The sequence below is a fragment of the Fukomys damarensis genome, unplaced genomic scaffold (genome assembly GCF_012274545.1).
Source record: "Fukomys damarensis isolate Sample0158 unplaced genomic scaffold, DMR_v1.0_HiC HiC_scaffold_21, whole genome shotgun sequence".
Lineage (NCBI taxonomy): Eukaryota > Metazoa > Chordata > Mammalia > Rodentia > Bathyergidae > Fukomys > Fukomys damarensis.
In genome coordinates, this window is record NW_022900933.1 from 808,836 (window position 1) to 836,390 (window position 27,555).

At 47.3% G+C, this 27,555-nt stretch overlaps 1 protein-coding gene across 3 annotated transcripts in view; it reads left to right on the forward strand.

Annotated features, from left to right (window-relative positions):
- The window catches only part of Peli2 (pellino E3 ubiquitin protein ligase family member 2), a 123,302-nt gene that overhangs the window by 63,251 nt on the left and 32,496 nt on the right, over positions 1 to 27,555 (forward strand). Inside the window, exons 2-3 of one of the 3 annotated variants that reach the window (XM_033766896.1) lie at positions 626 to 699; positions 993 to 1,083. The exons of 1 other annotated variant lie outside the window; for it this stretch is intronic. In XM_033766896.1, coding sequence (XP_033622787.1) covers positions 1,033 to 1,083 — 51 coding nt within the window. In that variant the 5' untranslated portion in view covers positions 626 to 699; positions 993 to 1,032. Of the gene's footprint in view, positions 1 to 625; positions 700 to 992; positions 1,084 to 1,491; positions 2,518 to 27,555 lie in introns of those variants that run through there. One more of the 3 variants, XM_010641416.1, reaches the window with a different exon arrangement.

Here is a 27,555-nt window from a genome sequence, read left to right on the forward strand (position 1 = left end):
GGCCCTGCCGCTCCCATTGTGTCCTCCCAGCCTGGCCCTGCCGCTCCCATTGTGTCCTCCCAGCCTGGCCCTGCCGCTCCCATTGTGTCCTCCCAGCCTGGCCCTGCCGCTCCCATTGTGTCCTCCCAGCCTGGCCCTGCTGCTCCCCGCCTGTCCTGCCAGTCAGGCCTTGGAGCTCCCTGCTGTAGCTCCAGAAGCACCTCTGCCCCTGCCAACAGTGGGCGTGGATCCTGGAAATCTATAAGGGGGAGCATCACACGCTGGCTCCCGGCCCTGTGCTGCTGCCTGCCACCCTTGGGGCACCACCGACACAAGGGGGCCCCAACGTAAGTAGCACCAGCAGAGTCCCAGACAACCCTCAACCCTCAAGGAGGCTGGGTGGTCTGGGTGCTTTCTGAGTGAGCTGTATCCTGATGATGTCACCTTTCACGGTCAGGGTAGAACTCCAGTGAGGAGGAGAGGGGAGGGGGTGGAGGAGTTGTTGCCAGAGGGACGAGTCTCAGATGGACATGAGGACTTGCTGCCGGGTCTCCTGTAGTGTAGGGTGGTGGTGACCACAGCCAACAATAATGCCTCGTGTATTTTCCCACGAGTGTCCATTTCATCCGTGTCCTTGTCGTTTTAGTACAGAGCCATAAGCAACTCCGCGGACGTGGACGTCCTACCCATGGCAGACCAGCCACATGGGAGGAAGCCACGGTGAGTCACCCTGCAGCCCTCTCTAGGGAGCTAGAGGGAAAGGGTGTCCAGGACACCTGTGTTTCCTGGGGAGGGAGGGAGGAGGGTGCACAGCTCAGAAGGCTGTGCTTGAGTCAAGAGCTAGGATTCGGTGGGAGGAAGATGGAGGAGCAACAGGAGGGGTCTCCCTGACTTGTGTGCCATTGCCGAGGGAGGCTCCCCTAAGACCAGGGAGTGCCCAGCACCTTGGAGGCTGAGGGCTCCTGACTGGTGAGGGTGGGGTTGGTTGAGCAGAGCCGTGATTTATCCCACAGTCGTCCATCGTAAGGAGCTTCTCTCTGCTCATCTCCTCGCATGTCGTTGTGTGAGGGTTTCCACCAAGGAGCCGCAGAGGAAGGAGATCAGGTGAGGAGAGGTAGCTCTGGAGGACTGGGGTACTGCTGTTCCCCCGGCCACCATGTAGAAGCCTAGACTCGGCCATGCTGTGAGCAGCCCAGGAGTACACAGAGGCCACACTGATCCTCTGCCCGCCGATGGCACGATGGGAGCCACCCCAGCCCAGTCACCAGAGGTGTGTGGCGGCATCTCTACATCATCCCAGTGCCAGCCATGGAGTTCCTGGCCCAGAAGTCAGCACAGCTGAGTCCTGAGGACCAGGGCCATGCCTCAGCCCAAGTGGACCTGGCCTAGGCCCTGAGCCCCATAGGTAACATCTCTGTGGCCTCCTCCTCTTCTGCTGTCAGGATCACTGGGATTTTATAGAGGAGGAGCATGACTCCTGGAGGGCTGACGTGAAGTCCCACATTTGAACAGGGAGAACGGGGCAGGGTCGGCTTCGACTCTGGAACTTCCCAGCTCTCGGTCATACCGTCATCCAGTGAGGAAGACAGCCTGGGACAGCACGAGAGGAACGACAGTGTTGGCACCAGATGGTGGTGGTGGTAGCTTTCCAGGCTGTGGCAGGACACCTGAGATTGATCGGCAGAGGTTTCAGTCCAGGGTCACTGTGGGCTTGGGGCGGCACAGCACATCTCACGCAGGAGTGTTGGAGCAGGCAAACAGTAGACGGCACCAAAGAGGGAGATAGTGAAACCGGTTAGGGGAAGAGGACCGAAACGCTGTTTTTGAGGACATGAACATGCATCCAAAGCCACCTGGGGCCTGTGTCGCGTCTGCAGCTCGAGCTGCCCGGAAGGCACTGAGCCTTCTGACTCTTCACGTCCTGCTCTGCGCTGCCTTGCTTTGCATAGCTGCTGTGCTGCACCGTATGGTGTTAGGGTGCCTCGCTGTTTCCCCAGAACCCTCCTCCAGGGCGTGCCTTTTGGGGGGGGTGTCACTGAGCCTTAGGGAGGCCTGGCCGGAACGCCACTGCCCCACCGCCTCTCTTCTCTTCCTGTCCCCTGGGGGAGGGGCTGCCCAGGCCGGCTGGGTTCCTGCAGGGAGGTGAAGACTTGGAGTTGAAGGGGCGATGGGCAAAGGCTGTCTGAGGACAGCTGAGCTTGATGCTGTGCTCTTGTGCTCCTCTGGAGGATGAGCTCTGACGTTGGGGTGGCGGCTCCACGGCCGAGCCTGTGCAGCAAGTGTCCAGCCCAGTCCCAGAGCCAGCGAGACCCTTCCTGAGCTGGAAAGTGACCGGGCAGGCTGCCAGGTGCACATGATTACACAGAGCGGGAACTGCAGCCCTGGGGGACATCACTTCCTGTCACCTCCCAGGAAACAGAAGGCCTCAGGGGGATCCTAGTTTTACTCCTTCCACATGTGTGCATGAAGTTAACAGTTGTTTTATCCTTGTGGATTACTGTGTATTTAGTGTTGCATCCAGCCCCTCGGACTCCTCAGGTACGCTTGCACGGCAGAGACCAAAGGAGATTCAGAAAGGACTTGGCTGGTTGGGAGCCAGGAAGGAGCACATTTCAAACTCAGCAGGGAACGAAGGCGGGCCAGGCCGTTGCCGGCCCTTTCCAGGGAGGACAAATGCCAGATTGCAGAAGAAAGAGCAAAGGTTGGGGCAGCGTGGGTCACTGTCCCTAGGAAGGGAGGGAGTTTGGCGGTGGTGGCCGCTCTGGAGGGAGGGCGTGTGAGGACGGTGGGGGTGAGGGGAAGAAGCCAGTGGCAGAGAACTGCTCGGGGTGTGCGGACGGGGCACAGGGACGTGCGGCAGGAAGTCTTCTTTGTTTGCTTAGTCGGTTTTCTCCTGAAGGATACATCTGTCTGCTACACGACAAATGTGTGCCTCACGCGCCCTTGGTTTGTAGAGACTCATTTAGAGAGTCTGTTCTTGTGTCGTTTTGATCTAGTTAAGGAAGACGCACAGATCTCGACTCGGGGCCTGCCGGGGAGGAAGTGTTCTTGGTCGTGAGCAAGCCCAGGAAATGTGTCTTGTTTTCCCATCTGGGGGCTGTGGTGAGGGCTAGAAGCCTGAGGCGGGAGCCAGGGCTGGGCGTGAGACAGAAACTCTTTCTCTGCGTTCAATGTTCGGTGTTGATGGTTTTCCCAGTCGGGTTGGTTTGGTTTGGAAAATACTGTTTATGATCCCCACAGATGATGCATTACTTTGGCAGAGTTTCTCTTCCTCTCCCGGCCCTTCCCCTGAGCAGGTGCAGCGGGATGGGTTTTCTCGTTCTCTGAAGGAAGAGGGCATGGACCCAGGGGTCCTAGGGGAACCTCCCTTTGGGCTCAGCTGCTCCTTTGAGACAGCGCGAGCCTTGGAGGCAGCTGGAGGATGTCCCCCCCAGCCCAGCCACCTCTGCAGTGTGGAAGACAGGTACCGTGCCATTTGGGGCTCAATGTTTAGTATGTATTTTTCATGTGAAAATGAGGCATTTTGGAGTACTCCAGTTCTACACCGAGAGCGCCCTTCCAGCCTTCCTGTATGGGACGCTCTCGCTCTGGGCTTTCACATCTGGGAGAGGGCACCGGGCAGTGTGAGTAGCTCAGCAGCAGAGCACCAAAGATGGCAGTGACTGCGTGGACCCACAATTTCTGGCACCTTTTGAAATTGTATTTATTTTAATTTAGAGATGCTAGGGGTTTTAGTGACTGAATCACTTAAACCTGTGTGTTGGAGTTGACAGAATGGGTTACATAGAATTTCTTAGCAGCTTCTTAGTTAGCTCAGAGATGTTGGCCCGTGTCCTTCACGACCTGCCGAGTTGTGATTGCCTGAATAACTGCGTCACTTGGCAACGCAGGTCACCTCGAAGCAGATCTCTGTTTACTTGAGACTCAGGATTGAAATTGTTGTCTTTCCTATTTTCAGAAGTATATTTGCTCACTGGGAAATAATTTGCAATGTGCCTTACAGACTGAAAACCCTGTCCATGAGCATGAGGGGGTTTGGGGAGAGAGTCCTTAATAATCTTCTCCTGCCCAACCGCACGGGTCAGTGGGGGAAATGCTGCTGGTTTCACTGTAAAGGAATATACTTTGTTCTTCTCATAAGATTTTGACTTTCCTCAGTAGGCAGATAGATACAAATAAGCCTTTAAGATTGATAACTTTAAAACATAATTTGTTCATGAATCCAGACTAAAAGAAATGAGCAGAAACTGACATCAGTTGTTAGAGATTCATGTGTGATGTTTAGCTGTATTAATATTTTAATGGAACTCTACATGTTGGTAGCAGAACACAGAAGTTAAGGGGTGTATTTTTTTCAAAATAAGTGAGTCTTAATAAAGAATCAGAGTTTTGAAATGTAGCTGTGTTTTCAAATAAAATGTTTAACTGAATTCACTGTTGCTTACACCCACCGTGTCCTGTCCCTGGCACCTGTGGTGTGGGATTCGGGTCCCCAGTTCTGGAGCATCAGTCAGCAGCATCACATATGCAGAGTGGCCAGCAGGAATGCTGTGGCTTCTCCTGAAGTCTCATCCTCCGCCACGACACTGTGCTCGAGTTACAGATCAATGTGTGTGTGGTGGGGGGATGCCCGCCAACTCTGCTCAGAAGTTTGCCTAGTCTGGCTTATATTTTGCAGATGCTATCTCTAAACCTTTCAAGGTACCAATTAAATTCTGCCTCATTATGTAATTTGCATTCTGGAATAGCAGAAACAAAACACCATATATCCTTTTTGTATTTGCTTTTCATGGGCCTCAAAGATAACTCCTCTCGTATTTGGTCTGGCTGTCACGTACACGTGTAGGTTCTTGACTGGTGTGGCGTGGAGGCTATTCAAAGTCAGTCACACTCTGTGGTGGCATTAGTTTCTGCTTATTTCCCAGAGTCGGTTGCAGAGTTACACCGTGCTCCGTTTTCTTCTCCAGTGTCGTTTCCCCAGTTTATTAGAAAGGGACATTAACCTAGTTGGTCAGCAGAGTGGAAGGTAGTTCGTTGGATGCTCAGGCAGTCTTGTTACTTTGTGGGAGACACTTGCTCATACCAAACAAGTGGTTTGGGGCTGCAAACATAGTTGCTCCTAAAGACAGATATTTCCGTAATTCACATCATTTTTATCAAAGTACAATTCTCTATCTTAGTTGTAGTGGCACTTTCATGCATTTGATGATAGTTTTTCTATGTACACTGCTAGGCAGTTGATTATGAAGCACTTGTAATGGCCTTCATTTGATCCTAGTTCAGAGGCAAGAAAAGAACAAAACTGTTGTAGCATCTGTGTTCAGAGCATCATTGCCATGAATATGTGTGTTGCCAGGGCTCCATTTACCGGCCCCTCTGAAGGAGCCAGTTCGCTTTCTTCGCCTACCCAGCAGACTGTTGGCTTTTGGCCACAAGCAGTTGACTGTTACTGCTTCTCCCTAAGCTGATTAGCATGCAGTGTTACAGTGTCTCTAAGAATAATTTGGCTTACCTATATAATAACTTAAGATTTTAATCCTCTACAATAATAAATTATTCAGCCCTTTGTCAGTGTCTTGATTTGGTTTTATAGTTTTTGGCTTTTAAAAAAATACTCACTGTAGGGCCAGGGATTTAGCTCAGTGGTTCTGCTGCCTGCCTTGAAAGTGCAAGGACCTAAGTTTGATCCCTGGTACCAAAACAAACAAACAAACAAAAAACCTCACTGTGAGTATACTAGTGTGTTAAATACATTAAGGAATATGTTTCTAAATCTGTTGTTGTTTTTAGGAGAATTCCTTCCATTCCTTCACTGCCTGATGGTTTGACACACATCTCCCTGGAGGGGGCTGACGCTCTGTGAGATAGGCATCAGCAATGTGTCCCCTCTTTGCACAGAGCATCGGGAGTTGTCCTGGAGTCATAGCCACTGAGTACTGCAAGGGGCTGCCCCCCAGCACCCCTGTCCCTTTCCCTCCCAGCAGGCCGGGTGGGTTTCTCATCTTGAGGGGGAGAAACCGGCATCTTGGGCAGCTAGAATGCCAGAGAGGACCAAGCTGTAGAGCCGCCTGTGTCCGGGCGCTGCGGAGCCGGCCGCTGTCACAGCTGAGGTGGGCATTGTGCTCCTGGAGGAGGAGGAGGGGTCCCCTGGCAGGGCGAGGGGTGCCTGCTCGGCCAGGGCCCACTGCTGCCCCTCTCTGTGTGACAGAGGAGCAGGCTCACTCCCTGCATCAGGAATCCTTTCACATGTGCTGAGTGCGAAGCTGAAGCAGACAGGCATCCCAGAGCCTGGTACCGCAACCCACCCAGAAAGCTGGATGTGTATTTCATTAGAGGGAAACCGGGAAAGCATGTGATAGGAAAAGGCTGTTTGTCTGTCACTTCGTAGTCTTTGGATTTGAATATCTGGACAGACACCTGTGAACATTTACCCCTCCTTCCGCGGTGTGTGGCGCCGTCCTCCACAGGTCCGTCTTCTGCCCCTCACCTCCGCGGTGTGCTCAGGCTCCTGTGCAGCCTGCTGAGGAGAGCCACTGTCATGAGGGGCTGTTCCCCGGGTGCCCTCTGGGAAGCATTCCTCGCATGTGCGCTCGCTGGACTCCTACAGCGGCCTGCGCAGAGCATCGCTGTTACAGCGGTGCGGCGGTGTCACAGCTGGCAGAGGCAGAGCTCTTGTATCTGACTCCATAGCCGTAAAGAAGTGAGCAGAGTGGTTCGCTTCATGCCTGGCCAGGCGAAGTCACTGTGCTCGAGTTCCCTTCAGAGGATGTAATCTTTTGTGCTTTTAATTGTTGGCAGCTTTTGTATTTGGAGACTTTTTGTCTGTTCCTACACTCAATTAGTAAAACCAATTTGGTTTTCGTAGTATATGCCGAGAATTGCATTTTCTTCTTATTTATGCCTCTATGGGCCTACAGCAGAGAAGTCATTCCAGGTGGATCTCATGATCAGTATGATTGGTGTTGAGGCCAACACTGCTCCTTTAATTGTTGCCCATTTTAACATATTTGAAGACTGAGATGGGCTGTGTAGTCTGTTATATATGTTCATCGCTGCACCTTGAGGTTAAGTTCTTTCTGCCTACTCTTGTGCCTCCCAGAAGTTTTCCTTTATTTTCCCCAAGAGACAGACATGGAAATGTTATTTGACCTTACCTTTGCGAATAATGCCATAAGGAAAGCAGATCCAAGACACTGTGTGTATGTGCGTGTGTGGCATTGAGAGAGACAGGATTTAATTTGCAGGAAGACAACAGGTGGCTACAAAAGGCACAGGACTACTGGTCTGAAACCCCACCTGTGGCCCTGGCACTTTGCCGGGCTGTCTAAGAAGACGCCCTTCCCTGGACTTTCTCGGCTGACCAGATCAGTGTTTTGTTCTTGCCCTTCACCTGCTTTTCTAGTAACTAAGGCTCTAGGAAGTGAAGGCATTCGAATACAAGCCGTCTTAGATATTCTTGTCTTTTCATTTTTCATAACTTTAAAAATTTAACGTTGACTTGCCTATAGCTCGAAGTCTTTTCCAGCCATTGGTCCCTGCTCAGCTCTGCTCTTCCTCACAGAGAGAGATGGAGAGATGGGTCTAATCCTTGCGGTGCCCTGCACGTCCCCAGGGACCTGTGGTCACATCCGCAAGGGAGTTGGAACCAACTGCAAGACGCTCCGAGTGGTCCCGTCCTGCTCCCGACTGCTGTGTGGGGTGCTCCTAACAGGCAGCCATTCCCCTTGTGCTCCGTCAGCCATGCAGAAGCGTACAATGATATGTAGGTCAGTAACCGAAAAGGGCCTGATACACGTTTGTTCTATTTGGTTCATCATTTGTTTATTTTCATGTGTTTATTTGCCTGTTCCACAAAGGGCTTGAGGCAGCTAACAGCCTCCCAGAGAGAGTCCCTTGTTGTGTCTTCAGTGGATACAAGTTTCTTAAAGAAGCACAGGATTGAAAAACCCATGCAATAGAACAGATAATTGAAGTGTGCTGCTAACACTTTCTATTGCTTTATTAATGCTTACCATGGGAATCATGTCCCATGCAGTGCAGGTAGACGATAACTTTATAGCAGACATTGAGAGTCTTCCCGACTCACCGACACATGCCTCATCTACAGGCTACAGACACTCAGCTTCCGCTTGTTCCTCCTGCTGCTCTGCCTCAGCCTCTAAACAGGCAGCGCCCTACAGACGAGTCCCAGCTGCTGTGCCTGTGACAGCACCGTGCCCGGCACGGGTGACTGCCTTGGCCGCACTGCAGGGATGAAGGTTGAATTCTCCGCAGCTTAAGCCAGATTAATTTCATTTGTGCAGAGGCGCAGTGGTGGATGGCTTTATTGTGAGACATGCAGTTGACAGTCTGGCTAGGAGCTAGTATTTGGGAAGAATGCCTGCAAAGAAAATGAAGGTTTTGAAACAACATTGTCATGAGACACAGCATGTATCTGTATTTTTCTTTTGAAAAAAGAAAATTTTCATGGGGGGCAGGCGCCCAGAAACCAAGCAGTGGCTTCCCTGTGTTTTGGCATTTATGTTACAGTTTGTGTAAAAGAATAGCACCATGCAGTCATCCTAGTACCGAGGGCTTGTGCCAGAACGCGAAGATGAGACAATCGCGTATTTCCAATCTTGTGTTGAAATAAATGTTTAAGAGTATGTCAGTGCGCAGAGAAGGGGAGCAGGCTGCCTGAAGGCGAAGAGGCTGGGGACAGCAGAGCTTGCAAGTTCAGGTCTGTACATCGCCAGTGTAGAGAGAGGAGGTGTGCAGACGCTGGGGAACAGCTACGCCCAGACGATGCAACCTGGTGTCATCTGTGCTGGCTAAAACCCAGACTCCTGTAAGGACTTCTAGATTTCCAGCTGCATGGTTTAAAGCATATGATTACTCAGCATACTCCATTTTCAGAAGCTTGTGGCCCGGCCGCCTGGTGCTCTGCAGGTGAGGAAGGACACGTCCCCAGTTCACACACCAGTGGGATGGCTCAGTGTCTGAGACGTTGCTGGGGGCAGGACAGGAGTGATGTTAAACAACCAGGAGCAGACTGAGGGGAGGCTACCGCAAGGTGGAGGCTCTGATCTGTGCTGCTGACGATGCTGGGGCATTGGGCTTTGCCTGCCCACCCTGGCCACTGAAAAACCCGAGAACAGGCACACACTGTGCCACCGGCCATCCCCACCACCTGCAGTGCTCGGGAGTCAGGATTTCATTTCACAAAACAAACTGCAGAAGACTTCTGTTCGCCAGACTCCAGACTGGAATGAGTGTCTCCCGTAAAATATCTTCTGTCTGGGGGCCAGGATAACGAGTCCTCGCACAACCTGAGTGACCAAGCCTGCACAATCTCTCAGGTGCCACAGATCCTGTTGTTTGAAGAGCTATCTGTGCTCTCTGTAGATGCACAGTGGGAACTTTTGCTGATTCCAGTCTGCAGTTATCTAAAACTATGGGTGAATGAACTGTTTTTAGGTGAGTTTTATGATGACAGTAGTGGGTGGTTCGAGCATTTAAGTTTTATTTTAACCTTTTGAATATTTGTATCCTTCTTGGAGACCATTTACCAGTCCTTTTCTTATGAAAGAAGGATAACAACCCTCTGCTTATTTACAGTGAGCCTAACAAGCAATGTCCTCCTAGTGTGCGGCCTCCTGAGGAGGACCTGGTAAAGCTGAGCCTCCCGCGTGGTAGCTTCTCCCGAGACAGCACAAGCCAGGCAAGGTAGAGGATTGTTGCTTGCAGTAAGGTTTGCTTCTTCTGTGCAAAATGATCCCAAGAGGCAATTCTTGTTTAATTATGTCTACTTTATAATAGTTTTTCCACCTCCTTTACTTGATTCTTTTAAAAGATACATTGACTATCGAACTCCTGCTGCTATACGCTGGAAGCTTTATCTTTATCTCCTCATGTGCCCTGAGCAAGATGTCCTTTTCATTAGGCTGCATCTGTCTTGCTGAATCAAACACCTGCAGCGGTGATCCATTTTTTTCCAATTCCAGAAGTTGTTTTACTGGACATGGGTCAGAAGGAGCTCTGTGTCCATGGGAAAAGATGCTGGTGTAATATTGTGCCTTAACATCACAAGTGTTTTTACCAAAGGCATTTGGAAAAGAATTTGTTTCGTTAGAACTCCTTGTTGTTTTGTTCCCAATGAAATAGAATCGGAGATGTTCTAGTACATGCAGACTCGAAACGGTGCCTGCCCTGTCTGGGTGGACCCTGAATGGGTGATGCTTTGTGTACACCGAGTAGTGGCTCCCCTCTGGGTGGACACAGCCTGATACCAGTGTGTGGCTCGGGGACCTAAGTGCAGCCTGGGTGTCGGCTTTTTGTACAAGTTGTGATCAAAATGTGCAGTTGGCAGGGAAGAGAAGAGGACATACGAAGAACTAAGATGTGTTATGTACATATACCAACTCCCTGTGATGAATGGCGTCGTTATGTACTACAAATGTGTACTAATAAAATAAGCAAATTTTACTGTAGTAAAAGACACATTGCCATTAGTCTTCCTTCCATGGCTCGCTCCCTCCCACTTTGAAAACACTTCTGTCATCGTTCTGGTCACTTTCTGAAGCAGTTCTGGAAATCCTCTTTTGTGAGTGTCATTTGGAGAAAGGATCAAACATTCAATGAATGCTGCTGCCAGATGCCATCCAGTGGAAAAGTGGGGTCATAAACTCATGACTGTGTGTCTTCCTCCTCCTCACTCATCAGATCTGTTGTCACGTGTCTTTTGGCTCTTCTCCCAAAGTGATGTCAAAAATAAACATTGTAAAGATCCAGGACATTGAAGCAGCCATAGCTTGGTATCTAAAGTCACTCACAAAAAAGGACTTCTAGAACGACTTCACAGAGTAGCCAAGAGCAGTGGATGGCCGTGTTGGAAGAAAGGGGGGATATCTTGAGGGGATTGATTGTGTTTTACTGTAACATGGGCTGCAGTGAGGAGGGAGCAGGGTGTTGATGGAGAACTAGCAAATGCACGCAGAAGAGGGGAACAGGTGCAGGAAAGTAATCAAATAAGTGATTTCAGAATCGCAACGCGAAGGAGGATTACTATAGCCGAGCCCTGCTCAAGGCTTAATAGGCAGTTTGGTCCTTGCAGGGATCAGGGATGATCACGACCCATCGGCTTCTTGGGGCTGTGGCCAAGCCCACTGGGAGCAAGGTACATGGTGCTGCTCTCACCACCACGGCTGCCCCTAGGGTCCTTCTTGACTTCAGCTTCTTCCCTGGAATAAAGTCTGACCACAGGGCTTCAGTGCAGTGCTTATTCTTGGCTCCCAGGGATCTCAAGAGCGAAGAAATTTGAGACCAGAATTGCTGTAGGTGAGAGGCCTCAGCTCCTCTCCTCTCCTCTATTCACGCCTGGCATCTCCAGAAGGCTCTTCCAGGAGCTGTGCTCTCTGCCCCTCATTGGTGAGCACTCATACTGCCCTCGAAGGGCGGCCTGGGCCCTGATCCCACATTATCCCTCTCCCCTGTGGGCTGCACTTGTGCACAGAGAGAGAAGCCAAAACGGGGCAGCAGCAGAACGTGGAAGCAGGTGTGATTGGGTGTGGAGAGAGGAAGATCACGTTGGAAATGAGCCTGTTGATAAGTTGGATGCATGTGTTGATTAGTTTTCTTTTTATACTTGAAAGTATTTCATCACTTCTCATTATTAATTTCATCGGGGATGAGGTACTGATTTTAGTACCAGTAACTTTCTAAAGTTACAGGAGATTAAAAGAAGGTGTGGTAGACTTTGAATTAATTTCTCTTATTTAGACATCACTTACTCTTAATTTCACAAGAAGTGAGTGCTGTTTCCTAAAATTCCAGATTAACGTGCCAGTTTATGATATAAAATATGTTTTCTTCTACACCCACACCCACTTGTGTAAATACAAATGTAGGAGCACAGTAGAGAACAGTGTACATTACATTGTACTTTTGAGAGGTAGTGATTTCCTAACCTTCAAAGTATGAGTAGTATAAATATGGGTGAAGGCGGCTCTTAGAGAAGGGAGACTGATGAATGTATGTGTGTGTGTATGTATGTATGTATGTATGTTCTGCTTTACAAATCATGACAGGTGCAGAAGAGTCCAGAAGAATACACAGAAAGCTTTTATTGCTCATTTGCATGGGCTGATTTTGTTGAAAAGGCCCAGTCATCAGTTGTAGGAATACTTGCTTCAGTAAGATGACTGTATACTGACTGCCAGTGTAGACTTGTGATTTAGACCCAAGGAAAGGCAGAGGCTGGCACATTGACTAAATCTGTCCCAACTATAGTGTCCTGGTGGTTGGCATGACCAGTGGGTCTGTGTAGTTAATAAGTTAGAGTCTCCTAATTTGGGTAGCTATCTTTGTTGTTGTTGTTCCGGGGATCGAACTTGGGTCCTTGCGCTTGTGAAGCAGGCGCTGGCACCACTGAGCTTTTCAATCCCTGGCCCGAGTCTCCTAATTCAGAAAGTCCACTGTGGTTCTGCCCTCTGGTGATTTTTGAAAATCTCATTAATAGTTCACTGTGAAACTTCGCCGGTGAAATGGACGCTCTGGAGAACAGGGCCATCTGTCCAGGGTTCAGCGGGCCATTCCTCCAGCCTAGTAGGGTGTGCTGTGTGTCGCTCCACTGAGACATGGGCATACAGACGGGCTTTGCCACCGCAGTTCATCAGAGCTGTGTTTTCACTATTAACTTGCAAAAGCAATTCTGAATTTAAGTACAGTATTTCGTGTATAACTTCATTTCTCTCTGTATACATGGAAGAGGGTGTTCGGTACATTAGTGCAGGGCCTGTAGTATTTTAACGAGGAGTCTTTTCTTCATTAGACTCCTGGGGACCATTAAGATATCCGCACGTCCAGTGCAGTTGAATCCAAGTGTCTGGCTTGGCCCCACCGGACCCCTGCCATCGAGGGGCCCTGACTCCTCACCAGCCTCCCGCTGGAACTGCCCATTGGCCCCCTGGTTTCTCCAGGCAGCCTCCCACTCTGCAGGCTGTGTGCAGGTAGCAAGGCCCTTTGGTGCACGTGTTCTCAGAGCTGCAGAGGTGGGAGAATGGACCTGTGTGGGTCATGCAAAACCAGCTTTGCAGAGGAGGCAGTGAGCACAGGTGTCTGACCATGGGGAAAAGGAGAAAAGGCCTGTCCAGGAGCCCCTCAGGCGGCTGTGGGGAGTCTGGAAGCAGGCCAGAAGGGCTGGCTTCTGTGGAAGGGCAGCGGTCTCAGCATTATTGTGGCTGGCAGAGGAGGAGGCAGGGGGGGAAGCTGAGGAGAGAGCTGAGGCAGGCCCTGGGGTGACCAGCACGCTTTCCCGCACAGCTGTGGGCAGGAGGCCAGGCTGTCCTCTGTGCACGCGCTGGGGTAGCTTTGTCTCTTGTTCCCTGCTTGTCTGGTCCTAGAGGGAGCTGGAGATCCTGGGACACTCACAGCAGGCCTGTGTTCGGAGTCTGTGACGTAGTGTAGCCCCAACCCTATACCAGACTGCTCCTCCGGGTTCCAGCCATGTGGTCTGGTCGGGCTGGAGGCTCTGCACTCCGTAGGTTCCCAATTTGCTGCTTAGGATAAGTGTGTCCTGTGTTAAATGAGCCAAAGAGAGGTTGGGGACCTGGCCCCAGTGCACACAGCTAACACTGTGCATCTGGGATTCACGCTCAGTCTGGTTTCGAATCTGGTTTTTAGCCCTGATCTGCTCTCCCTTGGTCCTTGTGGGCACTGACTGCCCCAGTCCAGGCGTTCAGGGGAAAGGCTACGAAGACAAAAGCACAGATGACTCTGGCTGCCAAAGTGAGGCCCAGAGAGCCTGGTGATTCCAGGGTCTGTTGGATTCCAGTCTCACTCATCTCCATACCTGGTGTCAAATCGGCCCACCAGCTCCACCATGCCTGCCCAGCTGCACAGAGCATCCAAGCCTTGCTCTGCAGGCCTCCTCCTGACCTGTGCTGGCCCAGGCCCTGCTGAGCATCAGCCCAGCCCATCAGCTCACTCTGCTGCCACCACCACTGAGTGGATCCCTTGCTATCCACAGAACCTTTTTGATTCCAGGAGTACTGGGAAAAAGAGATGCTTCGTTATTTTCTTTTTTTAATCTTTATTAAGTTTATTGGTACATAATACAGTTACATTCATCATTGGGATGTTGTACCTTTATGTGACTTATCTTGGTTCTCATTTTTCCCCATTGCCCAGCCCTCCCTTCAGCCCCTCCTCCCTTCCCTGTTTACAAAGACTTTGTTTCCATGTTTTTCTTTTACCTTTCCCCTACACCCGCTTCCTCTACTCTTAGACCTTTTCTTCCGATTACACAATATCAATTATACATTTTGGTCCTTATGTGCACTTTCAGGTTTTCACACCGGGGAAACTACTCAGTATTTACACACGTGTGTCCTATTTATTTCACTTGAGTGTGGCTTCAATATGCACCCACTTAGATATAAATATCCCTAGTTTCTCATTCTTTATGGCTGAGCAGTTTTCCATTTTTCATTATTTTCTGATAGCAATTAATAACAAGGCAAGATGAGAAGGCCTTGGGCTTTTTCTCTAACCTACTTGTATGGCTTTTAGGCCATGTTTCTAAGTAAATATACAGGTTCTTAAGTATTCCTGACATTCTGCTGATTGCCATGTGTTTGCACTAAAATGACTTTATGAATTCTGGGTTTCATTTCCCTTCCCAGACTGAAGTGCATTGATACTTATGTTAAAATTACCTTTGGTGAGCCATTAAAATTTGCTGAGTGTGCCCTTCAGTTCATTTTACTGAAAAAGAGCTTCTGTATTACATGGAAAGGTGTCCTGTTTGTTGAGGAATGCATTGTGTGAAGTTCAGGGAACTTCCTCTCTTACCTCGCACTTTAGAAAAAAGACATGTTTGATAGAAATCAAATTGTGCAGAGCAGATGCATTAGCAGGGCTTATTCACACCGTGGAGTGGCTTTTCTGCTTGAGAAAGTAACCCCATGTGCGCCTTGCAGTAAGAGGCTTCCAGGGCTCTAAAATGGAGTTTCTTTTTAAACCTTACATATTTCTGAAATTTTCAGGAATGTGATCGTTATATTAGCTGAAAATGAGCCACCTAGTAAAATATCAGTTCCATTTTGTTTTAAAGATAGTTACCAAGTTCTAACTTCCTTTCCACTCCTCCCCTGGCCGCAGCAGTTCCATCGCAGAAGCCATCAGTGGCACAGGTGGGCAGCTGTCTGGTGGCACCAGGGGGACTGTGTCACTATAGGGGTGTGGGATGTGTTCTCAGAGTGCTGCCCGGCACGCCTCAGGGTCCAGTGCAACCAGGGCTATAGCTGTGGGTGAGGGAGGCATGAGGAACAGTGTCTGGGAGGGTTAAGGCAGTGGTGAGTTGGGGGCTCGATCCCAGTAGAGTGAGGGGTGGGGATGGGTGTGAGCAGAGCTGTGCGAGATCTGTCACACCAGGGACCACAGCACCCAGAGCCCCGCTGCAGAGAAGAGAGGTCCAGGTGGAGTGGACACTGTGGTAGGGGTTTCCTGGTGGAGAGCGAGATCAGTGTGAACTCACAGTTGCACCTAGTAAGGGTGTGGAGATGAGCATAGGTGTGTATACGTGTGTGCATGAGTCCCACGAGTCCCTAGTGCTGTCCGAAAGAGCCCCAGCAGAAGCTCATTACAGTTTTGGGTTTTTTTGGGTTTTGTTTTTGTTTTAAGTGGAGTCATTAAATCACCAGCTTGCTCAGATGGGGTCAAACTTGTGATCCTCCTGCCTCAGTCTCCAGAATGCTGGCGTTGCAAATGTGTACTGCCACTGTATTTTCTAAAAGTTCTAAATTTTTCCAAGCATACCTAAGTAGAGTATCTTTTATTCATTTTATCTTGTTGACAATTAGCCATGTTTTTAGAAGTTAATGACTAAAATCGTAACTTTATATAGTACAGGAAAATAGAGCAGCATAAATGATTTTAAAGCCAGATTTTTTAAAAATTTAATTCCCTGCATTTGTATTGATATTTAAAAACAAGCGCTGGTCAGGCCTGGCAATGTGTTCTGTGATTGTAGGAAACCCTGGAATCAAGGGAAGAGGGTAGTAAAGAGGAGTGCTTGGTGTGTCCCAGGGTGTGGGCAGGGCGCCTCTGCCCAGCATGACCCCAGGGATCCAGCAAGCTGGTGTGGATGCTCACTTCCTTTTCTGAGTGTGTCCCACTGAACTCTTTGTAAGAAAATTCAGACAAGATTTAGGAAGTTGTATCAGAAATAAATGATGATCTCCACCTCAAGTTTAGCAATTAATATTTCCTTATAGTAAGTAACCTGCTGAGAAAAGGGAAATACAGTGAATGAAAAGTTACCTGCTTCGGAAGTAGTTGGTCTTATAGACCCTAAGAAAAGAGATGATTATGGTAGTGTCAGTGTCTCCCCCAAAGATGTGGGTGCTTTCACAAAAATGTTTGAAAATGTAGAGTGTCCTTAGAAGGAGGCTGAGAGGCCTACTGCCGTCAGTGATTTCATCAAAGATCATCTCTTTACAGTGCTAACTTTGGCAAGGCTTACTGCTCCCGAAGGTCCTTGACAGCCATTGCATGCATGTTCCCAAAATAAACTCTCCTCTCTTTGCTACAAGACAGCACGAGTGTTTGCTTTTGCTTTCTAGCAGCCGATAGCATCCCTTGCACATGGATGGGATCATAGTGGGCCCTCACCGTGTTTGCTCCTATCTTGTCCCCTCCAGGAGCGCAGCAGCTGACAGATGACAGAAACAGGGTGGAGGCTTGCAGAGGTGTTGTGCTGTGCTCTGGATTCTCTGACACCAGAGGAGTGTCACCTGAGCTGGTTTGGGTGGTTTACAGAGGGTAGGGTCTCGTTGGTGTCCTGGGGGAATTCAGGTGCAGCGGGACCTTTCCTCCTTGCTGGTTGTCCCTGTGACTCTCCTGAGTCTCTGCGCTCTTTCTTCCTCTGCTGGTGAAGTCTCGCCACCCCTGTGCCTGTGCCCCTCTGAGGCTCGCTGTGCTTCCCAGATTCCAGCTCCCTGTGGCAGCTCACATCACCTCCGCACGAGGGTGGCTTCTCTCCGAGCTGCTTAGGAGGCCGTGGAGCTGGCCTCGGGCCTCTGCCTGCCTTGGTGGCTGCCTGCCAGCGCTGTGGAGTCAGCGGCAGAGTGCGGCACCCTCAGGCCAGCCGCGGTCTGCGCGGTGCTTCTCCCCAGAGCACCATGTTTATGGCAGGACCAGCCTGCTCTGCGGACGGTACGAAGGGTGGGTGGGGGTGGACTTTTTCATCTCTGGGCCCACTCTTCTTGTTGTCTCATCCGTGCCGCACATGCACCGTGGGGGAGATGGGTGAGGAAAGGCCATTGTGCACTCGGCTAGGGCAGGGTGTGTCCTGTTTCTAAACCAAGCATGGTCTCCACTGTGTGTGTGGTTTTCTTCTTTAATTTTAGTTGATTAGCTGTGTAATTACAAGGAATCAAATTCACAAGGTTTAATTCTTGGCCCTTGAAATTTGCTTCTGCTTCCTTCTTGGTGCTATTGTGAGTTCCCCTCACCCCTTTGCTGTGTCATTCTAGTTATTTAGTGAGATAGAGGGTGAGGTTGAACTAGGAGCGACAGTTGATCACCCTTTTGGGTTTGGCCATTCTTAAAGGTTCAAAGCTGTATTTTTATGTGGGTGCCTGTGAATCTTGCATTAGACAGATACTCTTCTAAACTTACCCATACGCGTCCCTCTGATCTACTTACTGCTACCAGTTTCCTAATAGTGATGAATAGTGTTTGGGCCTCAGGAACCTTTCAGAGCAGGAAATGGTGCTGGGTCTTGCGTTTCTGGCGGCATCTCAGATCTTCACATTGGGTTATTAAAACCAGTGTCATAAGAGAGATGGTGCCCTTGAATGACCTTGCTTGACACCTGTCAGGAAAACGTAATGAGGAGCTGAAGAAAAAATATACCGTAGAGAGCCTGAGGAGGAAAATACCGGTACAGCACCTATTTATTATAAATCCTCCCTGTTCCTAGTAGCATTTCTCCACGTTTCATGTTTAATGAGTCCCTCTTTGACTGGGCTGAAGACTGACTTGTAATCCGTACCCATGGGACCATGTCCCGGTTTCCTCAGTTGTGGTCCTGCAGTGAAACTGAAACGTAGGTCTGCAGTGACGCGCTGTGGTTCTCAGGTGGCTGTACTTGCTGCAGAAACCATGCACCACTCTTAAATGTTTGTGTGCGCTGTGAGGGCTGTGTTTAGTGAATTATTTTGTGGATTCGATGGGTAGAGTTTCTAAGCTGGACCACTTTGAACTACACTAGTACCTGGAGTTGACTGGAGATGTGTGTGCACGAGCACACGTACAGGGATGTACAGGCAGCTCTCTGCAGTCTACTCTTGGTCGTTTTCATTGACTCTTACTGATGGTGCCTTTTTTTTGGCATGTGTTTTCCTTGATGTGGGATCTGGGTTCGTATTTCTCAGCACTGTATCTGTAGGCATTTTCGGGGACCAGAATCAAGAGTGGGCTCCTCCAGGGAGTGGTGTCCTTTCCTTCCCTCCGTCTTGCTGGAGCCACTGCTGACACCAGGACCACAGAAAATTCATCTCTCTATTTGAAGTGCTGTAGACCTGGAGTTAGTTATTCCTGGCCACAAACTTCTGTGTCAGGGCTGCTGTAATTATGGATTCTAAGAGGTGTGTGGACCCCTCCCCAGTCACTGAGTATCGAGAGCACTGGACAGGCAGTCTCTGGGAGTCCTGAAGTGTTGCTTACACACCACGCTGTGAGCCTTCGGTGTGTTCTGTTAGGTGGCTCACTGTGGCTGCCCTAGGGTTTTCTCTGCTCCCAGGAGCCCCATGACACTGAAAATGCTTTTCAGTGACTGGCCCAAGGCAGGACCACTATCAGTCCTACCTCTTGGCACTCCTGCCTCATTTAATCTTTGATTTCATACATGTCTTACACACCAGCCAGGACATCTATCTATCCAGCCTTCTATCTTTAGTGTGTGACATTTTCAGTTTTCAGTGTGAGGCTCTGCCAGAGCACCTACTTAGACAATCCCCCGAAATAGAAGCCCTAACCTAATTCCTTTTTTTTTTTTTTTTTGAGAAAAGACCTTGCTGTGTAGCCTAGCAATCCTCCTGTCTCAGCCTCTGGAGTTGTGGGATTACAGGTGTGCACCACTCCACCCAGTGCTCACCTAATTCTTAAAATAGTTTTGGACCCTTTCTGATTAGCAGATCCACTTCTCACTGGAGGGGCTGGAAGATCTCAGAATTCCCATCTGAGATGCATTTAGACCTCTCCCTATTTGCTGCTCACTGTTCTTGGCATAGTTAGACACTTCATTGTGAAAGCCTTGTTCTTCCACAGAACTAAATTCAGTCTCCCTGTAATCTCTTCTAGCGTTTGAACTTTCTATTCCTTGAAGCAACAAAGATAAATTTCCCTTTTCCGAGTAGCTAGTGGTATTTTGTGTCTCTGACTTCCTCTAGACCACTAAGCATTCTCTCCTGTGGATTAAACTCTCTCCTGTCTCCAGCTATTTCTAGGGCAGTACAATGTGAGATCTCCATCCCCACACATCAGGACTGCTGATAGTTTCCCTCTGTGTGGTGTCCAATTGGCCCATTCCTCACAACTACACGTAACATTCAGCATGACCTTACCACCATGCAGTGTGCATCCAGCCAGAGGTGTCCTCTGACAGCGTCTGTGTTTCTCTGTCATTCACAGTTGAGGGAGTTAATAGCCAATAAGTCACCCCCCCCGCCCCCAACCTTTCTCATGTGAATGTTTTAAACTAGATTTTATTCATCCTGGAATTATGGGTAATATTTTTTATTTAAAACCTGATGTGCTATATTAATGATTCCTTTTCTGAGTGGAAATATGCAGGCTCTCCTGTGATTCTGTCTTGGCTAAAGAATCATTTCCTTGAATAGCGTGTTACCTAGAATCTCAAAAGTTGTATAAAAACTTTGATTTAACATGTTGTCAATTCTGTCTGTAGAAATTGGTACTCTATTTTAATTACTAATGAGCAAATTTATTGACTTAATGTGTCTCTTTCAGTTATGTTGACTTCTAAAAGATTTTCCAGAGGAGTTTCAGTTTCTTATTTTTAAGTAACTAAAGTTCTTAAAATCTCTTTTTTTGGCGTTTAATGTCAATTGCTGTTTTATATTGATGGTACTAATTAGATTTCCTGCTGATTTCAGTCCTCTAGTACATAATAAATTTAAAAAGTCCATTAGTTATAATTTAGGTTCATGTCATAAATATTTTCAAAAGGCTGTTCTAGCATTGATAATAACAGTTAAAGGTGTTCAGTGTTTTTAATCCATCTTTGGAGTTTGGTAAGTTCCAGACAATGAATTTGGAGTCTAATTAATGCATCACCAGGAGGGTAACCCATATAACTGATTGTGCAGCAGTATAAAACATGTGTCTAGAAGCCAGCGGAGTGGCAGACCCTGTGTCGGTGCCCATAGCTGACCATGATGTTCATGAGAAGGATGTCTATGTTAAAGTTATTTTAAGGTTCACATGGCAAGATTTACTCAGTGAACAAAAAGTCTCTTTCTAGGGATAGAAGACATGAGAAGACTAACAGGTTAGGAAGGTAGCTGAAACTTAGCGTGATTAACTGAAGTAATAAACGAGCTTTTGTCTTAATGATCGAAAAATCTTTTCACCGGCTTTGGCTCGAAGTACAAATTGTCTGTCTACCGCCTATTTCTTGGATAGGACTTTTATGGTAATACTTATGTATGAATTGGAGATATTATTTTAAAGTATGAATTGGTCTTCAAGGAGGGGCAGTAGCTCTGAAGCCACAGGTGCAAGGCACAGCCTGCCCTGCTTGGTCACAGTATCTGAGGGTAAAACTACTTGCTCTTATGGCCTCAGACAGCCTGGAAAGTCTGTAAAGATGGAGATTATTTACGTGCTCCTTCTTTGAAATGAAGAATAGTGAAATGATCCTCAAGAAAAACAATCTTAGAATATCTGCAGTGAAAGAGTCTCAGAGGGTATATCATAGGAAAACACCTAACTTCGTCTGACTTTGCTTCAGAGACCGAAGTTTGATGGTTGTGCTCACAACGAGAGCAGACCGTTCAGAAGTGAACAACTGCCTGCCCGGCCCGCCCCGCTGGTCACACAGCCCGACACCTGTACTTTTCGACCTGCCTCTGTTTGTGGCATCACAAGAGGGTTCCGCGACTGTCTTCGCATCTGATTCCAGCAGAGTTGGGAAGTCTGATTCTTAGTGAAATAAGAGCTCTTAGTTATTCATTGCTCAAACCCTTGGTTAACCGGAGGTTAAAGTACCTTCCTGTGGTAGGTAGTTCTCTACCTAGCCAAACAGTCAAGTGTGAAGATAGGACTAATACTTAGCTCCAGGGAAGATATGTTCCCAAATATGATGGAGCAAAATTCAGAAAGAGGAAGATGTGCAATACGGGGAGTAAGAGATCCAACAGGAGAAGACTCAAAGGGAATTCCCAGGGCACACTGCCCTAGAGATCAGCCTACCCAGGCGGATAGAGGGCAGAGACCTCAGGAAGCAATGGTTGGATGTGTGGCGGGCACGAGGACACGAGGAACCCAGTTGTGACCCCTCAGGATTTCTGGAGACAGGAGTTTTATACTTGTGTCAGGAGTTTTGGTGATGAGTTAGTAACACAGAAATACAAAACTTAAGTGACTATAAACAAATTTATAATTCATACCAGGAAAAACAGTTACCAAGAGAGAAAATACACTAATATTACAGACTCAGCTGCAAGTGTTGCTGTCATAGTCATAGCCATGAAAATAATGGATAGCAATTGAGTAAGTCATATACTAGCAAGACAGGGGAAGGGAGTCTATGTAGGAAAGCTAGTTTCACCTTGCAAAGTAGAAGTTGAAAGTAACATGTAGTTAAAAAATCAAGAAGGCAATAACTTATAGGCCATGTAACACTGAACCAACCTACCAGAGAAGTCTGTAATTTCTACCCAAGTGTGACTCAAGGCAGAGGAGGAAAAGCCCACACTCAGAAGTGTGGCCTTTTAGAGCCCCTGAGCTCTTGACTTTCCATGAGTGAGGCCCCTTTGGAAGCTACCCGAGACTTTTTAGGGCAAGCTTGTTTCCACAGGCAGTCAGCCTTCCCGTCACTGGGGCAAAATACCTGGCATGACTTAAAGGAGGACAGGTTTATTTGGTTCACATTTCAGAGGGCTCAGTCCAAGGTTCTCCGGCTGGCTGCAAGGTAGAAGTAACATGACAGAAGGGCGTGGTAGAGGAAAAGTGCTCAAACCATGGCAGCCAAGAATTAGCAGAAAGAACCAGAGAGACACCTTCCAAAGCCATGCCCCTGAGACCTCCTCCTCCCGCCAGCCCCACTCCTAACAGCACGTTCAGCCACCTCTGAACACGGGAGACTTAGATCCAAACCCTAACCAACCACTGTTAAGGACTTGGGCTGCAACGACAGTGCACCTGTGATCTCTGTGTGCTGATCTCTGTGCTCCCTTCCTGTGTGAGAGGAGTCTCAGTGTAGGAGGAGACTGGGTCCACCTCCTCCGAAGTTATGACCTTGGGCTGATAGAGTCATGTGTGATTGCCCTTCTGTACCCTCAGGACAGCAGTGAGGTGGCTGTGAAGAGTAAGTCCGCGGAGATGTGTCTTCTAAGTAGTCCCTGGCACACAGGCATACTGCAGGGTATTAGCTTTCACCTTTGTTAACTTTGCATCTTCTTTCCTTTTTTCTTTGTGTCACTGCAATTCTTTCTTTATCCAGCACACAAATGCATTCAGGGATGGTTCTTTGAAGTATAAAAGGGCTGACAAAAGGAAGAATAAAATACTACAGCTCAAAATAATATCATAAACATAAACAGCGAACAGAAACCCATTGTAATTATAGAATATGAATCTTAGTGCACAGGGGCCAGTGAATCTGCCAGGTTGATAACTCGCTCAAGTAACAGAAAAAGAAAAATTGTAAATAGCACCACAGTGACTCTCTGAAAATTGGATTTTCCTTGGCGGGTGATTTATTTGACCATGGTCTCCAGTGCTTTCTCTATTATGAAACTTTGTCACATAGTGACATGAAATGCTCGGGGCTTTGGAGTCATTTTCAGGCAAAGTACAGTGGATTCTCTAGTAACCCAGTTGAGTTGTCCCAGATCAAACACAAAATAGTGTTTCTGGGGTGAAACTGATTAGTTCTGTCACTAAGGCCCAGAATAGAGCAGAACCTCAGAGGTGTCCTTCAGAGTCACGCTCCGCAGAGCAGACGTCTGCAGCATGCAGCCCAGAGCTGAAGGCAAATGCATGCAGAGAGGAGAGGAGCAGGCTTTGCATGAGTCCTTATCCGATCGATCGCAGGGTGCGGAATGAGTATTTCATTATTGTTCTGGTCATCAGCATCAGCATACAGATTCTAGAGATTCTCAGTAGCTTCCTGCTGACACGGACCAAGAAGAGATAGATTCAGCTGCGGAAGACAGACGTTCTCATGCAGTGTGCCACCTGACAACAGATGTCACCGAAATGGGGTTCAGTGTGCACGAAGAAGTCTTTGATTGCATACCTTTTATGAAAAAGATCTCATCTGTGAGCAAAACTCAGTGTGGAAAAGCTGCGGTTCTCACTGCTGAGCACTCTTCGTACAGCTTGGTGGAAACACTCACTCACTAATGGAGCTTTCATCACCTCTTGGTGGAAAAGTGGAGTGTTGCCAGGCACTCCCAGAGCAGCGTCCCCTGGACACATTCAGCAGTGCCTGTTGCGGAGTCTGCCAGCCTTTCCCTCCACATGAGCGCACAAAATGAGCAACTTGCAAAACCCCTCCTTTTGCAGCCAAGGTTTCAGTGACACACAGTATAAGAAGTCACTGAGCACTCCTTCCTCACGTGTGCTCCCAGACGTACAGTCGGGGCTGACTTACAGTGCTCATCACTGAGGAGGGATTTCACACTTACCGACATGTGCCGCTCTTCCTCAAAGCAGTGCTGCGTTCGTTGCATTAAAAGTCTGAGGCAAACATAATAGCTGACTGGAGAATCTGCACTGCTTTTCTCAGGTTTCAGCATTCCTGCTCCTGGCAGTGAAGGACATCTTGGGTTCTGACAAATACCAAGGGAAGCCTTTAGGTTTTTCATAGCATTTGAGTCCGTCTTTGATGCGGATATCTGTGTTATCTGCCAAGCAAAACCCTGGAACAGTTCCCAGTGGTGTTTAAGAAAATGAGAATAGCCAGGCAGTTTCACTTATCAAAGTCCTAGTTTCTCCTAACCTGAGAGGCACTTGGAACTGAAGAGCTCCTTGGATGCCGAAGGCCATGTACATCTTCAATGCGGGAGACGGTGGAAGGGATGTGGTCTGCCCTCCTGCAGTAGGCTCAGGTTGCCTCTGCAGCATGCCTGGCACATCCTCCACACACAGAACAGCAGCGGACCTGAGGCTGGCTCTGACGGGGAAGGACAGCAAGGCCACTGCTGGGCAACTGGCACCATTCTCAACCGCTGAAACTGTGACAGGGTTGGCGTATTCGTTCTCAAATCAGATTGTCCTTCCCTTTAACTCTTATATATTGGTTGTGATTCTATCCACTACGGCCAACAGAAAGCCAAATCCCTTTTGGGAAATCGCTCTGATTCTTCAGACCTTTCCTCCTGTGTCTCCCCTCTCCTTGTCTATTTAGTTCCCCTCCTCTGCATTTTCCTGCTCTCCAAGACAAATGTGGTCCACTTGCATTGTTCGCAATGACTTTTCCTTCTGCAAGAAGCAATGTTTACTGAGATGGGCCCTCTATGTGACGAGAATTGTGGGGCTTCCCAGGCCTGTGTTGTTTTATGTAAACCACTTTGCATATAGGCTCAATTATCTGTAGGATGCCAATAAAAACAACACTTAGATTTAGATAGTAAGTAAATTGTTCAAGTTAGCTTGTCCAGGAAGTAGCAGAGCTATGTCCTCTGTTCTTTCATTTGATCCACCACACCGTTGACTCCAGTGCAGTCCTTATATGAATTGCCTGAACATACTTTCTCTTTTGAATTAAAAAAAGAACATTCTTCCAGTGTTCTTCAAACCACCCAAATATGTACTCACATATATATGTCCCCTGTCCTTGTTCTTTTTAAGAATCTGTGCAGGCAAAACTCTTATAATCCTGCTTCCCTACTCCAGGATGCTATTTGAGCCAACACTCTTTATTGTACCTCTAGAGTTGTCATAATTCTTTTTAATAGCTTCATAGAATCCTAGACTAAATTATGAAAAAATAAAAAACAGGCCACTGAATTTCTCTGTAAAGATAGTTCAGAAATCTAACAGGGCAAGCAGTTTTTTCAGTTACAAGACTTTATTCAGATAACACATGAAGGCATAATAAAAAAAAATGTCATGTGCTTCTGAAAACCTTTAAAGCACACGAAGTGTGTAAGAGAGCCTTTCCCTGCCTTGTCACCTTGCTGCCAGTGTGAAGTGGGACCGCACATTTATGTTCTTCTGCCACTTTCTGTACCTCGATATTCATATCAGAGACAAGAATGTAGTTGTACTAGAAAGGCAGCATGAGTTAAATCAGTATAAAGTACCTGCAGAATCATGTTTTGTACATAGTAAAAGTTCACTGTTACTACACAAGCATATGTATATGACTATGCCTAAATAAACATATGTAAGAGAAATTTTTTTAAACAGAAACAAAAATGGGAACAGTTTTTCTGTAATATCCTCAGCCTGCATTTATCACCTCAGATTTGTCGTGGACCTTCTTCTGTATCTGTGCAAATCAGTCTGCAGTGAGTTCTGTTGGTTCCTCTTTCTTACTGGTGGAGGTTTAGGTTGCTCCGTGTTGTAACAGGTAATGGTGCAGTTCATCATCTTGAAAGTGTCTTCATCCGTGAGAATGGGCCACCTGAACCTACGGGTAGAATTTACACTTACCCTCATAGCACTTGGCCTACTTTTGTCATGTGTTGTCATTGAGGATATTCCGACCTGACCGTTCCGTGGATTCAGTAGCCTTGAGTTTTATTCATTTTTAGTGTGATTGACCTATTCTCCTTAACATCCTAAAAAGTGGATTTTTTGAAAGATCGAATTCAGCAGTTTAAAACGGAGTTCTGTAGTTGCCACCAGAGGGCTCCTGTCCTAGTCATTGCCTAGGTGTCAGGAATCCACTCCAGGTATCACCTTGTCCCTGTGTCTCCCTGTACCTACAGACGTTCACAGCAGGGGCCTGGCCGGAGGAAAAAAGTCACTTAATGGGGAGTCTGGGAGATTCACACTGTGCTCTGCATTTGGAAAAATTTGAAATATGAATGTCTGAAAATATTTTTAAATGCCCACAGTTTTATTACCTTAAAAAAAAACAGAATGAAGAAAAGAGTAAGTGCTCTTTTGGTTCTGTTGGCTAACTGCCACATAGCTGACCCCGGTGGTGACGCTCCATTTGCAAATGTTTTGGCAAGGCTGGATGTAGTACAATCAATTAAACTATATTTTCAAAATATTGGGTTAATTTAAACCACTACATGAAACAGACTAAAATTTTTTGTTGTCTATTGTGCCACCTTTTTTTCTGCGGTGAACATGTGGAGCAGGGTGTCCCACAGCAAAGCTGTTTCTTACTTTGTTCAGTAATCGGACAGTGTCTTTATTGGATTTCATAGTAAATGTAGAGTACTATTGTTCCCTGAGCCACCCACCCAGTCAAGGAGCTCGGAAGATCTCTGATAGTTACAGTCATAAAGTCACTTGTGTGTTAGCCCTAACGTAAGATAAGCTGTGTGCTGGCGGTTATGACGGGATCAGTTTTGACCAGGCAAGACAAAAAATATCATTCACATCAAAATAAAAGTTAATTAGAAATGTAAGAAGTCAGGTATAATTCTGGAGAGTCTATGTATAAACTATTCATCAAATCTGATTAAAGTTATAAAAATATTAGTAAATTTCATTTATTCTAGAATTTTGTGTAAAAATTACATAGAGACATCTGTTTTTCTTATTTTACCCAAAATGTAGTCAGAAATTACAAAACTTCAAAGTTGCTTGGGAAATAACTAATATACAATAAATAAAATTCTTAGATAACCTAGCTTGTGACCTCTTAACTAAATAAATAAAGCTTGAATTGAAGGTAGGGTTCAGACAGGCCTCCCTTCTGGTCCTTCATGGTCTGATTAACACAGATGTCCTGGGGATTGATACGCATGTCCACTCAGGATAGAACCATCTTTCAGAAGAGCCACAGAGAGGATGCTTTAGATTACTACATTATATTTATTTTGGTAAATATCAGACTATATACTGTTTTGTCTTTCACTACAAATTTAATGTTATCATTTTTCTTAATGTTTGCCTGCTTCTGTGTAAGGCCCTGTTTCAGTAATACATAGTGAGTATCAAGAGCAAACAGGACACTAACCACAGATACCTTTATAATAAGTGTATTTCCTAGTGTTTGGGCATACCTGACAACTCATAATTGTCAGAGTTATCATACTGTGTATGTGTCAGGAATTAGTCTAGGTCTAACCAGGTGGTACAGTGGAAACATCATATATAACATAGATGTGATACACACACACACACACACACATATATGGAATGAAATATATATGTGTA